This window comes from Lucilia cuprina, chromosome 5 (assembly GCF_022045245.1).
Source record: "Lucilia cuprina isolate Lc7/37 chromosome 5, ASM2204524v1, whole genome shotgun sequence".
Taxonomy (NCBI): Eukaryota; Metazoa; Arthropoda; class Insecta; order Diptera; family Calliphoridae; genus Lucilia; species Lucilia cuprina.
In genome coordinates, this window is record NC_060953.1 from 5933219 (window position 1) to 5949112 (window position 15894).

The following is a 15894-nucleotide window of genomic DNA, read 5'->3' on the forward strand; positions in this document are numbered from 1 at the left end:
TTCTAGTTCTGTTCTAGTTCTGTTTTAGTTCTGTTCTAGTTCTGTTCTAGTTCTGTTCTAGTTCTGTTCTAGTTCTGTTCTAGTTCTATTCTAGTTCTGTTCTAGTTCAAAAGCAGAATCATATCGGTTTAGTTGTATCAAGGATTTTTTTATTTGAAAAATAAAACGTTTGATGTATGATTTTGATTTTCATTATCTTTCCCAGATCTTAAACGATTCATTCCATTTAAGCTGCCAAAGTTGTGCCTGTAGGACAATCACCCTTAACGCATGAGCCCGACTGGGCGTCCCAATAATGTAAATCAGGACATTTAAGAACATTGGGCAAACCATCAACACATTCTATGAAACGGCTACAATCACTAGGATCTGCATGATACTCCTTGCTGTTGCTTAAGCAAACATTGGGTCTTAGAGAAGTTGATGCAATTACGGAAGAAGTTTTAATAAAGGTCGTTGCAGTAGCTTCTTTAGTAGTTGAGGTTTGTGAAGGAGAGGAGTTTGAAGTAGATGCGGAAGCTTCATTAGGAGTGGTATTATCTGCTGTTGAACCATGCTCGGTAGTTGCCTTATTTGAAGTGGAATCACTTTCCGAAGTTGAAGCATTAGTAGTTGTTTCTGAGGATCCTTGGGAAGTACTTTCGGTAGTTGCATCACTTTCCGATGATCCTTGAGAAGTTGTTGTCTCCGAAGAAGTATCCGATTCCGATGATGACTCACTAATAGTGGATTCATATGTAGTGGTTTCGCTTTCCGTCGATCCCCCAGATGTTGTTGCTTCTGTAGACGAACCATTTACTGTGGATTCATTTGAAGTTGTTTCACTTTCCGTTGATTCATTCGATGTTGTTGACTCGTTAGTAGAACCACTATTAGAAGTTGTTCTATCGGTAGTTATTTCTGTAGATGTGCGAGAAGTAGTTGTCTCTGAAGAAGAACCATTTTCAGTGGTATCGCTTGCAGTAGATCCTAGAGAAGTTGTTGTCTCTAAAGAAGAACTACTGCCCGTTGTTGTTGACATTGTAGTTGAGCCACTTTGATTGTCATCGTTGGTGGTGGCAGTTTCATCTTCTGTGGATCCTTCCAAAGTTGTTGCGACACTTCCTGCTGTTGTATAATGACAATGACTGTTATCTATGGTACAGGCTACAATTTCTTGGTTCCAATAAGTACCATCGGGACATTTGATAATAACCTGTTGACCATTGATACACTGTATATAGTATTCACAATTCGATGAGCTATCAACATCACCTTCTTCACAGTCGACAGCTGTAGATGCCGATGTCGATTGTGTACTAGTGTCAGAGGGATTTTTAGAGGTTTCCTCGGTAGTGAACGTTGATGATCCTGAAGACTCAGTTGAAGATTCAATGGAAGTGGTCGAAACTGTTGAGACTATAGTTTCCGAAGATGTTGAATCTTCGGTGCTTGTGCTCGAAATTTCGGTGGAACTATCCTTAGATGTTGTTCTTTCTGTTGAAGAGCTGTCTTTTGAAGTTGTAGACATTTCTTCGGGATTTTTAGAAGTTGTTTCATTGGGAACCTCAGAGGAAGTTGAAATTGGTTCCTCTGAGGTGCTTGAAATATCGCTAGAGGTTCCTTGAGAAGTAGTGGTATCTGTTGATGCTGAGGTTGTGGATACTTCTTCTGTATTTTTCGAACTTTCCTCAGTAGAGGGTGTTGAAGTACCAGTTGCACTGCTCGTTTCAGACGGAGCCTCTGAGGATGTAGAAATTTCGGTTGAAGAATCTTTAGAAGTTGTGGCTTCAGTTGAGGAAGCCGCTTCTGCTGTTGATGATTCTTCTGAGCTAGTTACTTTTGTGGTTTCAATAGGTATTTCAGAGGAGACAGATGTTGAAGGCCCTTCGGATGCTGTAGCATCTGTTGAAGTAGAAGCTTCTGAGCTTGTGGGCATTTCTGTTGGTAGGTTTTCAGTAGTTGTTGCTTCTGTTGGACATGGAAGTGGCGAAGTTGTTGATGGAGACTTTGTTGTTGTTACACTGGTTGTTTCAGGTTCTACAGTAGTTGTAACTTCTGTTGGACATGGAGGCGCGGATGTTGTTGAAGGAGACTCTGTGGTAGTTTCTGGCTCCTTAGTAGTTGTAATTTCTGTGGGGCATGGAGTTGGGAATGTTGTTGACGAAGACTCTGTGGTAGTTTCTGGCTCCTCTGTAGTTGTTTCATCTGTAGGACATGGAGGTTCTGTCGAAGTGTCTTTGGAGGATGTAGTATCCGAAACTGTAGTGGTGGTAACCTCTGTAGTTGTTGTTCCTTTTGTCGTTGTTCCTATCTGTTCACTACAATGAAGTCCCGACCACTGACAGGTCAATCGCTTTTGATTCCAATACAAAGGAATGGCACACTTCTGTCTATAAGGTATGCCATTACTGCATTGTATAAAATATTGGCAATCATAAGGATCAGCATGATATTGCCCACCTTGATTGCACACGTTCTCAATAACTTCTTCACTGAATAAATTTCTATGCATCGAATATCCTTCGGCGCTCCATAAACACCCAACAACATTCAAAACTATTAAATAACTAAACATTTTTTCTAAAACACTTGAAAATTTTAAGCGACTAAAAACTGAACCGTTTAAAGTAATTTGCAAAACTGCATAGATTTACATGCTTTTCACTCAAATTTATAAAATTTTTGTAGTTAGTAAACAGGGAAAAGTTGTTAATAAAATAGAAAAAAACTAAATTAGTCAATAAAAATTTTGTTTTTTCCCTTATCTATAAAGTGAAGAGTTTTTTCGGGTAAATAAATAAACTGCATTTTACAGAGAATTAAACAACAGCAAATACTTGCTAATTTGTTACTTTTGTAAGAGATGTAACATAGCTCTTTAAACAATTTGACAAGACAGTAAATAAATTTTCTTTAACAAAGACAAATAATTAACAAATAACCCAAGATTCTTAATTAATATTCATATTTGTCAATCTACTCATTACAAGGCTAATATTAAAAGTAGACTAAGTCATTACAAGGCTAATATTAAAAGTAGACTAAGTCCAATAAATGTTTTACAGCTTCGTTTAAAAATGTTTAAGGTTTTAACAATTAAAATATATTTTTCAGCCTTAAAATATGTTTTAGTTAATGTGTTTAACAAATACTCATCAAATAACTCGTTATCGATTTTTATTGATAAATTTCGATATAACTTATTTTGCCACTTAATGGCATTAACCGACAACGCTGATAGTAGAAAATTTTTATCTAGAAAAATTCATTATCTTTAAGTTAGTTTGAAAAAAAGCTTCTAACAACGTCGGATATACTATTTAAAGTAAAATGTAATTAATCAGGTAATTAAATGCTATTGTATCTTGTAATTGCAACTCTCACTGGAACTGTTCTAGTTCAAGTTCTGTTCTAGTTCTGTTCTAGCTCTGTTCTAGTTCTGTTCTAGTTCTGTTCTATTTCTGTTCTAGTTCTGTTCTAGTTCTGTTCTAGTTCTGTTCTAGTTCTGTTCTAGTTCTGTTCTAGTTCTGTTCTAGTTCTGTTCTAGTTCTGTTCTAGTTCTGTTCTAGTTCTGTTCTAGTTCTGTTCTAGTTCTGTTCTAGTTCTGTTCTAGTTCTGTTCTAGTTCTGTTCTAGTTCTGTTCTAGTTCTGTTCTAGTTGTGTTCTAGTTCTGTGCTATATCAAATAATTCAAAGAATTTTATAGAACTGATATATTTCAAGGCCAAATGAATAAAATCTACATTTAAAATCGAATATTTAAAATGGTCCGATATTTTTTAGATTTTTGACCAAAATAAATCTTAATTTGTAACACAAACACGATCACAAGTATTTAAGACAGCATTCCAAAATAGATTATCTGGACAGGTGTGTATATAACTCCAACCATTGCACTGTATAAATTTATGACAATCGTGAGGATGTGGCAAATATTGATGAAGATAACCATCACATAAATGTTGACATTCTGGGCAGTCTAGCAGGGGATTTTCAGTGACCACAATGGGTGGTCCCATAGTGGCGGGAGTAGGAGGGGCAGTAAAAGCAGTCGGCACAGCAACAGTGTTAGTTGGCGTTACGGACGATAATTGAGTCTGCCAGGGACACTGAGCCAATTGAGGTAAATCGCATTGTTGTGAGCGATAATTCCAATGATAATTGGCTGGACAGAGCATAGACTGACATTGATAGTATTTAGAGCAATCGTTAGGATAAACTTGAGCAAACATTTCACTAGAATTGGTTGTAAAGGGAAGAGTTAAGGGCTGTTGCAGGTTTGAGTTTACGGTTAAGCCCTCCACAGCTGTTAATATTCCCATCAGGAAGGGGCAATGAGCATTGTGGGGAAAATCACATGCCTGAGTTAAAGCATTCCAATGATAGTTTGTGGGACAGATCATGGCCTGACATTTATAGTATTTGCTGCAATCACTGAGTAATAGCTGATATATGATCTCGCCTGTTGGGGAGGCGGTTAAATAAGGCGGAACTATGGCTGCTGTTGTTGGAGGGGAGTTTAAAATTCCCACTTCACATTTGGCTATCTCAGGATAATCACAACGATAGGTTAAAGGACTCCAGTGTAAGTTATTGGGACATTGCTGCAAATAGGCATTACCATTCGAACAGCTGTAGTATTTCGAACAATCCTGAGGGTAAGGCAGCATTACAGCGTGATTGACATCATCAATAAGGGGACAATCCGTATGTGGAATAGGGGAGGCCTGAGAAATTTCGATATTTTAAGTTTCAGAAGTACTCTATATAAAGAACTCTTACCCCATATTCCAGACCCAAACTGCCATTAATTAAAATTAAACTTAGTAAAACTTTCCGAAAAGAAAACATTTTCATTAACTGTGCAAATTGTAGTTGCAAGAAGTGTTGAAAAATAACTGCAATTATAAATCTTATCCAACTCTTTTATATATTATTTCAAAATCCCTTTATTATGATAATTCATTTCAAACTACCTTGAACTAAGATGTTAACTTGACCAAGATAAATTTACATTTCTTTTCCACTTCAACTTAATCAGCGTTAAAAGAATTGGCTTTATTCTTTATTTACTTATGAGGAATGTTTTGGTCAGCACTGTAATCTTAAAATTGATAAAAAATACTTATTATCTTCGAATTGCAAAGAACTGCAAGTTTCAAAGGCAATATGAAGTATTTGTTTGTACATGATATGAACACATTTTATAGAAATTACATTAATGATTTTCAAATTCCTGAGAATTAACGGTAAAAATAAGGGAAAAAACAACATAGACATTAACACCATAGGGGACAAACCCGTTTAGTTTATATCAGTTATAGTTTACTTCTCGTTTAGTTCTATTTCTGTTTTAGTTCTGTTCTGGTTCTGTTTTAGTTCTGTTCTAGTTCTGTTCTAGTTCTGTTCTAGTTCTGTTCTAGTTCTGTTCTAGTTCTGTTCTAGTTCTGTTCTAGTTCTGTTCTAGTTCTGTTCTAGTTCTGTTCTACTTCTGTTCTAGTTCTGTTCTAGTTCTGTTCTAGTTCTGAATGAATTAGAATGGAAGGCTTAAAACTAGTTCTGTTCTAGTTCTGAATGAATTAGAATGGAAGGCTTAAAAAATATCAGTTATTACTTTCTTTATTTAATCATCATTACAGACTTTATAGGTGTCTTTCATACACACACCCCGATCGCTTTCAAAATAGTAACCGTTGGCACATTGCGCCTCGAACAGAGCTTGGTTTAAGCACACAAAATATTTATAGCATTTGGAATGACGCAAGCGGAAACCATCCTTTTCATTTTTACAATCTGGAACTCTCTTATCATCTTGACAAATACCACTTACACATTGACCCAAATCCTTATCGAAATGTTCACCGTAGGAGCATGTTTTTGTTAACGTAATCTCCGCTTGACACTCATAGTATTCGTAGCAAGTGTCCTTGGGAAATCGTGTATTATCTCGACGATTTTTACACCATTTCGAATTGGCAGCACAATTGGCTTCATGATAGCTCATACAAGTTTTGTGTTTTTCGGAAAAATGTTGATTCGTTGGACATTTTTGTGCCAGAGGATCTACATTTTTACCCACACAAATGAAATAGGAATCACAATCTTTATCATTAGCCACACGATCCAATAGAGGTGTATCATCATCATTGCAATAATCTTTGGTTTTTTGATCGGGTACATTTGTATTGGCACTACAGGTGGTGGAACAGGGTGGCTTGCGTTCATCAAAACAATTACTGGGGTCACACTGCTTTTCGATCCCACCGCCTGGTATACATATTATATAACTTTGTTGATTGCTAGGATGGGCTATATATTGAAATTCAATTCCTTGACAAAGCTAGCGAAAGAGGAGCAGAGAAAGGGATTAAAATTTTTTTAAACATTAATGAGATATAATTGAAACTTCTATATACATACCTCTTTTAATTCCACATCGGTTAATAGGTTGGGACTAGGTGATGTCTGAGAGTTACCAAATCTTGCGTTATAACAGCAAATCAAAAGAACCAAAAATACTGTAACAAATAAGCCATTAAGATAAAAAACTCGAACAAATCATTTAAAAATGTTATTTTTACCTTTATTCTGCCACATTTTATTTCCAACTCTTAAGTTTTAAACTAACTTGATGTCTGCGTAAATCTTTGCCTTTATATACGAAAATGTTTTGCCAAAAAAAAAGCATATCTATTGCGTTTTATATTTAAAAGTAATGTATAGTGATCAATAAGATGTTTTCTTTTTTATGAGGGATATTAGTCACCAATAATAATATTCTTTATCTTGTTTGTACATTACAAATGCTATACAATTAAATATTTTGATATGATTTATCATATCTACTATAGACAAATGTTACATTAAATTCCAAAACACAATAACGTTTGATGAGAAAATTGCAATAATCCACGTCACTAAATGTCTCAGATCGAGTATGAAGTTCTAGTTCAGTTCTAGTTCAGTTCCAGTTCAGTTCTAGTTCAGTTCTAGTTCAGTTCTAGTTCAGTTCTAGTTCAGTTCTAGTTCAGTTCTAGTTCAGTTCTAGTTCAGTTCTAGTTCAGTTCTAGTTCAGTTCTAGTTCAGTTCTAGTTCAGTTCTAGTTCAGTTCTAGTTCAGTTCTAGTTCAGTTCTAGTTCAGTTCTAGTTCAGTTCTAGTTCAGTTCTAGTTTAGTTCTAGTTCAATTCTAGGCAAGTTTTAGTTCAGTTCTAATTCAGTTCTATTTTACTTCTGGTTCTGATTCAGTTCTAGTTCAGTTTTATTATAGTTCTAGTTCAGTTCTAGTTCAGGTGCAGTTCTAAGTAGAGAATACAAGGATACAGAATTGACAGGGATCAATTTAATGCAATTTCTTATTAATGATATTTACCTCCTAAGATATCAAAGGTCTTTGAATCATTTATCTTTTTTATATTTTTCCGCTAAATTGATTAAAATTTTCCCATGAAATTAGATTTGTACTTCTTTAATTATATTTCTTCTGATAACAGTGTTTTTATTTTCAATATAGATAATGGTAAAAAACTGTTGACAGTGGACTTATATTAAAGTGATTCTTAACACTTTTATTTGGCGAAAATTTTATTGTATTCATTTCTAAATTTAAAGAAACATGAAACGAAGGTGTCTTGTAAAGAAAATAATGATAAGATCATTGATTAAAAAGTAACAAGTTTTAAGTTACATTTCATTGATTAAATTTGCCACTCGCACACTGATGATAGTGTGCAAGTGAAAAGTAAATCACCCAGATAACATAAGTATAAGATATTTTTTTTTTATAGTCTGTGCCATGGTCTAGTCTATAGTCTAGTTTATAATGTAGTTTATGCTCTAGTTTGTAGTCTAGTTTCTGAACTATAGTTTCTATAACTTGATCTATGATTAAGAAATAAATCTCCAAAATTTTGCTGTTGTGTTAATATTTATTTAGTTTCGTTTAATTTTATTAATATGTATTCAAATTTTTTCGGGCGTTCCCTTACCAGGGACATTTATATTGTTCCTGAGGTACACACTGATTCATTGCTGGATCATAATACCAATCGAAACTGCAATCCATTATTATGGCCTCTGAACCAAAACAGAAATAATATTTCGTACATTCACCTTCATAGACCATGCTACGACCAAAGTTGGACTCATCGCAATTTGGTTTTGTAATGGCAAATGCCTTAGAATATTTACAGCTCAAGGTCTGCTCATCGAATAAACTGCCCTCGGGACAGGTGTTGACTATTGGCAGAGGATATTGGCATATAACATATTGAGTTTTATCACCCGGATAAGGTAAATAAGTACCGGCCTTTTGACCGCAACATATATTATCGCCTGAGGGTTCTGTTGAAGTAGTGCTAACTTCTGTTGTCGCTGGCTCTGTGGTGATTGTAGTTAGGGGATCTTTACATTCCGTATCTGAGGCTTCACTATCACATTCTCCATTATAGGGATTGTAGTAGCTATTATTTTGACATAAACACATTACTTCCGATTGGTCCAAACACATATAGTAGAGAGAACAATTTTGTTTATTGGCATAGGTAAAGCCATTAGATTCATCACTGCAGACACCTTCGGGACTCTGGGGCGTAGTATTTATCGTCCCCTGACAAGCTATAGGTGATATATCATTACCACATTCTCCTGTAGCGGGATCATAGTAACTATTCGGCATACAATTGACTAATTTCTTTCCACCATTTAAGCACATATAGTATTTAGAACAATCTTCGGGATAGGGCAATGTGGCGCCGTTAGGTTTATTTTCACAGCTTTCTGTTGCGGCTGGTGTGGTAGTTTTCTCGGTGGTGGTGGTGGTGGGTGTAGGTGTTGTAGTTTTTATACTACAATCTGCCAATTCGGGTAAAACACATTCTTCGTAATGCACCGAAAATTCCAAACCCTCCGGACAATCATAGCCCACATTTAAAGGTTCCTGACATATTATATATTTCGTACAATTATGGGGATAGGGTATTTTCGAACCGTCGGGTTTATTGTAGCAGGGTCCTAAATTAGGATCTAGCGTGGTAGTGGTGGTGGGTTCAGTAGTAGTGGCAGGACGGCAAGAATCTTCATTGGCAGATTTTAAACATTTACCAGCCGATAAATCAAAATATTCACCCTCATTACAGAAGGCCCAGTGCTCTATATCTTCCTTACAGATTATAAACATGCCACAGTCTGCCTCAACGGGTAGAAGAGTAAAATCTGGTTTATTGGTACATTCATTGTAAGGTTTAGTAGTGGCTGGCGTAGTAGTAGTAGTAGGTGTGCTAATACTAAGACCACAATCAGATTGCGAAGGCGTTACGCAGCTCTGTGCTTCTGTACTAAACTCTAAGCCCGAGTCACAATTGAAACCCACCGGTATGGGTTTGTTACAAACAATATATTTTGTACAATTATGAGGATAGGCCACTTTAGCTCCCTCATCTTGACCCGAACAGATACCTTGGGGTTTTGGTTTAGGTGTGGTAGTATTAAAATCTTGTTTACAATAGTTGGACCCCACTTGGGCACTGCACTGTCCTTTTAGTGGATCAAAATATTCATTTTCTTCACATATCTTTAACATGTAATAACCATCGCCTAGACATTCATAATAGAATTGACAGTTCGAGGGATAAATTTGCCAATCTCCCTCTTTAAGACCCTCACAAATATCGCCGGGAGTAGCGGGTGTTGTAGTTACATTAGAAGGTAATTCAGTGCAAGTACCTTCAGAATCTGGTACACATTTCTGTTGCTGCTCATTGAAATACCAATAGTTATTACAATAAAACCCTACCGGTATGGGCTTAACACAGCTGATATATTTCTGACAATTATCGGGGTAGGGTATAAGTTCACCATTACTATAATTACCGCAAATGCCTAAAACCGGTTTAGGTGTTGTTGGCGCCACGGTCGAAGTAATTTCCGTGGTGGTGGCTGCTGTAGTGGTTTGACTTGATTTACGACATATGTTGACATCATCGCTGGGACCACAGTCTCCTGAATCCGGATAGTAATAGTTGTTATAGGGACAATTTAAGATCACATAACCACCATTGCCTTTACAGTATATATATTTAGTACAATCTTCCTCATAAGGATATGTAATACCGGCCGCTTGATTTCTACACTTCTGTGAGGGACTTAATGTAGTGCTAACAGTAGTGGGAGCTGCTGTAGTGGTCGCCTCTGCCAAGCAAGCTGTGCTCGAAACATCAGGACCACAATCACCCGTTTGCGGGTCATAGTAGTTATTATTAGGACAGGATATGATATAATAAAGACCATTCTTACGGCAAAAGTAATAGAGAGCACAATTTTCCTTATAGGGGAAAGTAGTGCCCAGCGGTTGGCCCACACATGGTTCATAAATGTCTGAAGGTGTGGTGCTAGGTGTCTCAGTTGTTGTTACTGTTGTAGGTCCCGCATAACATACCTCTTCTGAGGCTTTATCACAAAGCATTAATTGCGAGTTGAATAGCCAACCATTGGGACAGGTCTCCAGCTTGACTTCACCCTTCAGACACTGTAAATATTGGCTACAGTCTCCAGCATAAGGATAAATAGTATAGTCTTCTTTGCCCTGGCACAAGTCAGGATTTACATCAGGCGGTAGCGTAGTAGTTATGGGTGTGGCAGTAGTAGTTGTTGTGGGTAAAGGCAATTCCTCACATTCTACATCTTCATCACAGATTCCCAATAGGGGATTGAAAATTTTACCATTTTCACAATATTCCAGACATGGTTTATCGCCCTGACAAATCACATAGGCCGAACAGTTGTAAGGATAGCTCTGATACTCTTCCGAGTATCCGAGACTAGAGCAAATATCTTCTTCAACCATTAAGGGAGGTATACATTCGTAAGGTTTAGTGGTAGTAGTTAGCTCGGTTGTAGTTTGCACTGGACTAGTGGTAGTAGTTTCCTCTGTTGTTGTAGTTGCCATAGTCGTTAGAGGTAATTCTATGCAATGAGCTGTATCTGGTGTATCACAAATCTTGAGAAAATCATTAAAAACCTTATCGGGCTGGCAATAATTCATGACCGGACATCCGTGTGTACAATTAATATAAGCATTACAATCATAAGGATAACGCAAGAGAATGCCATCGGAATATTTTAAACAAATATCGGCTGACATACCGTTAGGTGCTTGACAATCTTGACCCCACTCTCCGGACTCAGTTGTAGTCGTTGTTACTTCAGGAGTTGTTGAAGTTACTTCCGGAGTTGTTGTAGTAACTTCAGGAGTTTTTGTAGTTACTTCGGTGGTAGTTTTCTCTGTTGTTGTGGTGGGCATTGGCAACTCTACACATTGAGCTGTATCTGGTGTATCGCAAATTTTCAAAAAGTTATTGAAAACCTTGTCTGGTTGACAATAATTCATGACCGGACATCCCATAGTGCAATTAATATAAGCATTACAATTATAAGGATAACGCAGTAAAACGCCATTCGAGTAATTTAAACAAATATCATTCGACATGCCGGCTGGTGTTTCACAATCTTTACCCCAAACCCCAGACTCAGTTGAGGTTTCGGCTTCAGTTGTTGGTTTACTGGTTGTGGTTCCTCCATTGCCATCCTCACAATGCACAGCATGTGGGTAATTACAGACTTTAAGAATATTATCGAACCAAGTACCTGGACCACACTGCTTTACCGTTGGATATTCGCAATTACACACCAGAAATTTTGAACAATCTCCCGGATAGGGTACCAACTCTCCAAAAGGTTGTCCAACACAAGCCTGTTTGTTTGCTGGTCTTTGTTCGTTGTCACAGTTGTTACGATTTTGATGATAACGAACAGATGGTACTGTGCTATCGGCTACGCAATCGGATTGTTTATAATCTACACAACCACCGGCTGATTTACTAAAACCCATATCATAGGGACAAGGTATAGTGAAAGGTGTTTGATCTAGACAATATATATAAACATGACAATCGGCATCAACGGGCAGCACCACGCCATTTGGTTGAGAATAGCATGTTAACCAGTCACTGGTGACCTGCGAGAGGGTTAGGGCTAGAACGGCAAAAAGTAGAACATGTTTTGCAGGTGTACCTTAAAAAAAGAGATAGAGAATTTATTGAATTTATTGAACATAACTGAAACAGAACTAGAACAGAATTAGAACTGAACTAGAACTGAACTAGAACTGAACTAGAACTGAACTAGAACAGAACAAGAACAGAACTAGAACAGAACTAGAACAAAACTAGAACAGAACTAGAACAGAACTAGAACAGAACTAGAACAGAACTAGAACAGAACTAGAATAGAACAGAACTAGAACAGAACTAGAACAGAACTAGAACAAAACTAGAACAGAACTAGAACAGAACTAGAACAGAACTAGAACAGAACTAGAACAGAACTAGAACAGAACTAGAACAGAACTAGAACAGAACTAGAACAGAACTAGAACAGAACTAGAACAGAACTAGAACAGAACTAGAACAGAACTAGAACAGAACTAGAACAGAACTAGAACAGAACTAGAACAGAACTAGAACAGAACTAGAACAGAACTAGAACAGAACTAGAACAGAACTAGAACAGAACTAGAACAGAACTAGAACAGAACTAGAACAGAACTAGAACAGAACTAGAACAGAACTAGAACAGAACTAGAACAGAACTAGAACAGAACTAGAACAGAACTAGAACAGAACTAGAACAGAACTAGAACAGAACTAGAACAGAACTAGAACAGAACTAGAACATAACTAGAACAGAACTAGAACAGAACTAGAACAGATCTAGAACAGAACTAGAACACAACTAGAAAACAACTAGAACACAACTAGAACACAACTAGAACACAACTAGAACAGAACAAGAACAGAACTAGCACAGAACTAGAACAGAGCTAGAACAGAACTAGAACAGAATTAGAACAGAACTAGAACAGAACTAGAACAGAACTAGAACAGAACTAGAACAGAACTAGAACAGAACTAGAACAGAACTAGAACAGAACTAGAACAGAACTAGAACTGAACTAGAACAGATCTAGAACAGAACTAGAACACAACTAGAACAGAACTAGAACAGAACTAGAACAGAACTAGAACAGAACTAGAACAGAACTAGAACAGAACTAGAACAGAACTAGAACAGAACTAGAACAGAACTAGAACAGAACTAGAACAGAACTAGAACAGAACTAGAACAGAACTAGAACAGAACTAGAACAGAACTAGAACAGAAACTAGAACAGAACTAGAACAGAACTAGAACAGAACTAGAACAGAACTAGAACAGAACTAGAACAGAACTAGAACAGAACTAGAACAGAACTAGAACAAAACTAGAACAGAACTAGAACAGAGCTAGAACAGAACTAGAACAGAACTAGAACAGAACTAGAACAGAACTAGAACAGAACTAGAACAGAACTAGAACAGAACTAGAACAGAACTAGAACAGAACTAGAACAGAACTAGAACAGAACTAGAACAGAACTAGAACAGAACTAGAACAGAACTAGAACAGAACTAGAACAGAACCATAACAGAACCATAACAGAACTAGAACTGAACTAGAACTGAACTAGAACTGAACTAGAACTGAACTAGAACTGAACTAGAACTGAACTAGAACTGAACTAGAACTGAACTAGAACTGAACTAGAACTGAACTACAACTGAACTAGAACTGAACTAGAACTGAACTAGAACTGAACTAGAACTGAACTAGAACTGAACTAGAACTGAACTAGAACTGAACTAGAACTGAACTAGAACTGAACTAGAACTGAACTAGAACTGAACTAGAACTGAACTAGAACTGAACTAGAACTGAACTAGAACTGAACTAGAACTGAACTAGAACTGAACTAGAACTGAACTAGAACTGAACTAGAACTGAACTAGAACTGAACTAGAACTGAACTAGAACTAGAACTGAACTAGAACTGAACTAGAACTGAACTAGAACTGAACTAGAACTGAACTAGAACTGAACTAGAACTGAACTAGAACTGAACTAGAATTAAACTAGAACAAACCTAAAAATGAACTAGAACTGAACTAGAACTGAACTAGATCTGAACTAGAACTGAACTAGAACTGAACTAGAACTGAACTAGAACTGAACTAGAACTGAACTAGAACTGAACTAGAACTGAACTAGAACTGAACTAGAACTGAACTAGAACTGAACTAGAACTGAACTAAAACTGAACTAGAACTGAACTAGAACTGAACTAGAACTGAACTAGAACTGAACTAGAACTGAACAAGAACTAAACTGGAAGTGAACTAGAACTGATATAGACTTTCTTTACAACCTCAAAATCCATTATATTTTTTGAAATTGATTTAAACATTAATATCAGTAGTACGTTTTTAATTTTTTTTTAAATTATGAAATAGTTGTAAATCATTGTTATTCACAAGTCTCATGACACAGTGGAGAAAATGATAAATGTTATGATAACAAAATTAAGCAACTCTCAACATATTGATTAAATAATTTTCAGTAAAATAAACCAAAACAAATTTTTCTTAATAAAAATTATTTTTCGTTAAAAATTTGTTTTAAAAATTTTAGTTTCCAATAGCTTTTTTCATCCCACTGTCTAATGGCCATAAGTAGTTTAAAATAATAAAATAACTTAAGTGGTTTCTATTTATTAAATTATAATTTAGTTATTGTATTATTTTGTTGCTAATTATAAATTTATTGTTAATAAAATTAAATTCGTTATCTTGATGTTAAACGTTTTGACGTTTGAAATCGCTCACATTAGAAATTACAACAAATTATATGAAATATTTACATTTATTTTTTTATTTTTTCTTTTAAAATTTTTGTAACAAATTTTAAAGAACGGATATTAGATCCTTAACTATTGTAATTTAAATATTTACAAATTATTTATAATAAAGTTCAGTTGAATAAATACAAAGTAAAATTTTTATTAATCACCTTTTGCAAACATTTTTCTTTCAGTTTATTTTTATTTTGCTTAAACTACTTTTTAAAAAAGTAGATTCCTTTTTTCAAAACTTCCTCACTTTTCACTGTGAAAATTAAATATTTTCAGAAATTTTAAATGTTTTTCGTTTGTTTCTTTTTTTTATTCTAAACCACCCAATTATTTTTCGTTCTTAACTCCTCGAAATGTCGTTATAAACTAATATATTACCGATAAATTATTCATTATTTGATTGAAAAAAAGCTGACGGTAAAAACATTTGAAACTGATAGGGAAGCACATGAAGTTAGATTAAAATATTATCGAAAAAAATTGGTCAAAACAAAAATAAAAATTTGCTTTAATATTAAACAAAAAATTTAATTTGTATCGGAAGATAAAGAAGGCCATTTGAGGAGTTTTGTTTAAATTTTATATACATAATTAGAACAGAACAGAACTAGAACAGAACTAGAACAGAACTAGAACAGAACTAGAACAGAACTAGAACAGAACTAGAACAGAACTAGAACAGAACTAGAACAGAACTAGAACACAACTAGAACACAACTAGAACACAACTAGAACACAACTAGAACACAACTAGAACAGAACTAGAACAGAACCAGAACACAACTAGAACACAACTAGAACACAACTAGAACACAACTAGAACACAACAAGAACACAACTAGAACACAACTAGAACAGAACTAGAACAGAACTAAAATAGAACTAGAACAGAACTAGAACAGAACTAGAACTAGAACTAAAATAGAACTAAAACAGAACTATAACAGAATTAGAACAGAAATAGAACAGAACTAGAACAGAACTAGAAGAGAACTAGAACTAAAATAGAACTAAAACAGAACTATAACAGAATTAGAACAGAACAAGAACAGAACTAGAACAGAACTAGAACAGAACTAGAACAGAACTAGAACAGAACTAGAACAGAACTAGAACAGAACTAGAACAGAACT

General features: G+C 35.5%; 3 protein-coding genes across 3 annotated transcripts in view; all 3 read right to left on the reverse strand.

Moving 5' to 3' along the window:
• Positions 1-2613, reverse strand: part of LOC111687851 — a 6961-nt gene extending 4348 nt beyond the window's left edge. Inside the window, exon 1 of the mRNA XM_023450328.2 lies at positions 236-2613. Within this exon, the coding sequence (XP_023306096.2) occupies positions 236-2557 (2322 nt within the window). The 5' untranslated portion in view covers positions 2558-2613. The remainder of the gene's footprint in view (positions 1-235) is intronic.
• A 1063-nt stretch (positions 2614-3676) lies between these two features.
• LOC111687853 lies at positions 3677-15083 on the reverse strand. Its single transcript, XM_046951386.1, has 7 exons — positions 14920-15083; positions 7968-12048; positions 6610-6632; positions 6402-6499; positions 5812-6321; positions 4764-4904; positions 3677-4708 (listed from the first exon to the last, which is right to left on the reverse strand). Exons 1-7 carry the CDS (start codon positions 14930-14932, stop codon positions 3785-3787), a joined length of 5790 nt encoding a protein of 1929 aa, XP_046807342.1. The 5' UTR covers positions 14933-15083; the 3' UTR covers positions 3677-3784.
• LOC111681905 (peritrophin-44-like) lies at positions 5460-6678 on the reverse strand. The gene is made up of 3 exons (XM_023443805.2): positions 6563-6678; positions 6402-6499; positions 5460-6321 (listed from the first exon to the last, which is right to left on the reverse strand). The coding sequence occupies exons 1-3, from the start codon at positions 6576-6578 to the stop codon at positions 5605-5607; spliced, it is 831 nt and encodes a 276-aa protein (XP_023299573.2). The 5' UTR covers positions 6579-6678; the 3' UTR covers positions 5460-5604.
• Positions 15084-15894: the final 811 nt, after the last annotated feature.

Excerpts from the sequence above, each read along its gene's own strand:
- LOC111681905 (XM_023443805.2), bottom strand. Across the intron at positions 6,322-6,401 it reads CCGATGTGGAATTAAAAGAG|CTTTGTCAAGGAATTGAATT; the intron begins GTATGTATATAG and ends CTCTTTCGCTAG.
- LOC111687853 (XM_046951386.1), bottom strand. Across the intron at positions 6,633-7,967 it reads GAACAATATAAATGTCCCTG|GCAAAGATTTACGCAGACAT; the intron begins GTAAGGGAACGC and ends TCGTATATAAAG. Across the intron at positions 6,322-6,401 it reads CCGATGTGGAATTAAAAGAG|CTTTGTCAAGGAATTGAATT; the intron begins GTATGTATATAG and ends CTCTTTCGCTAG.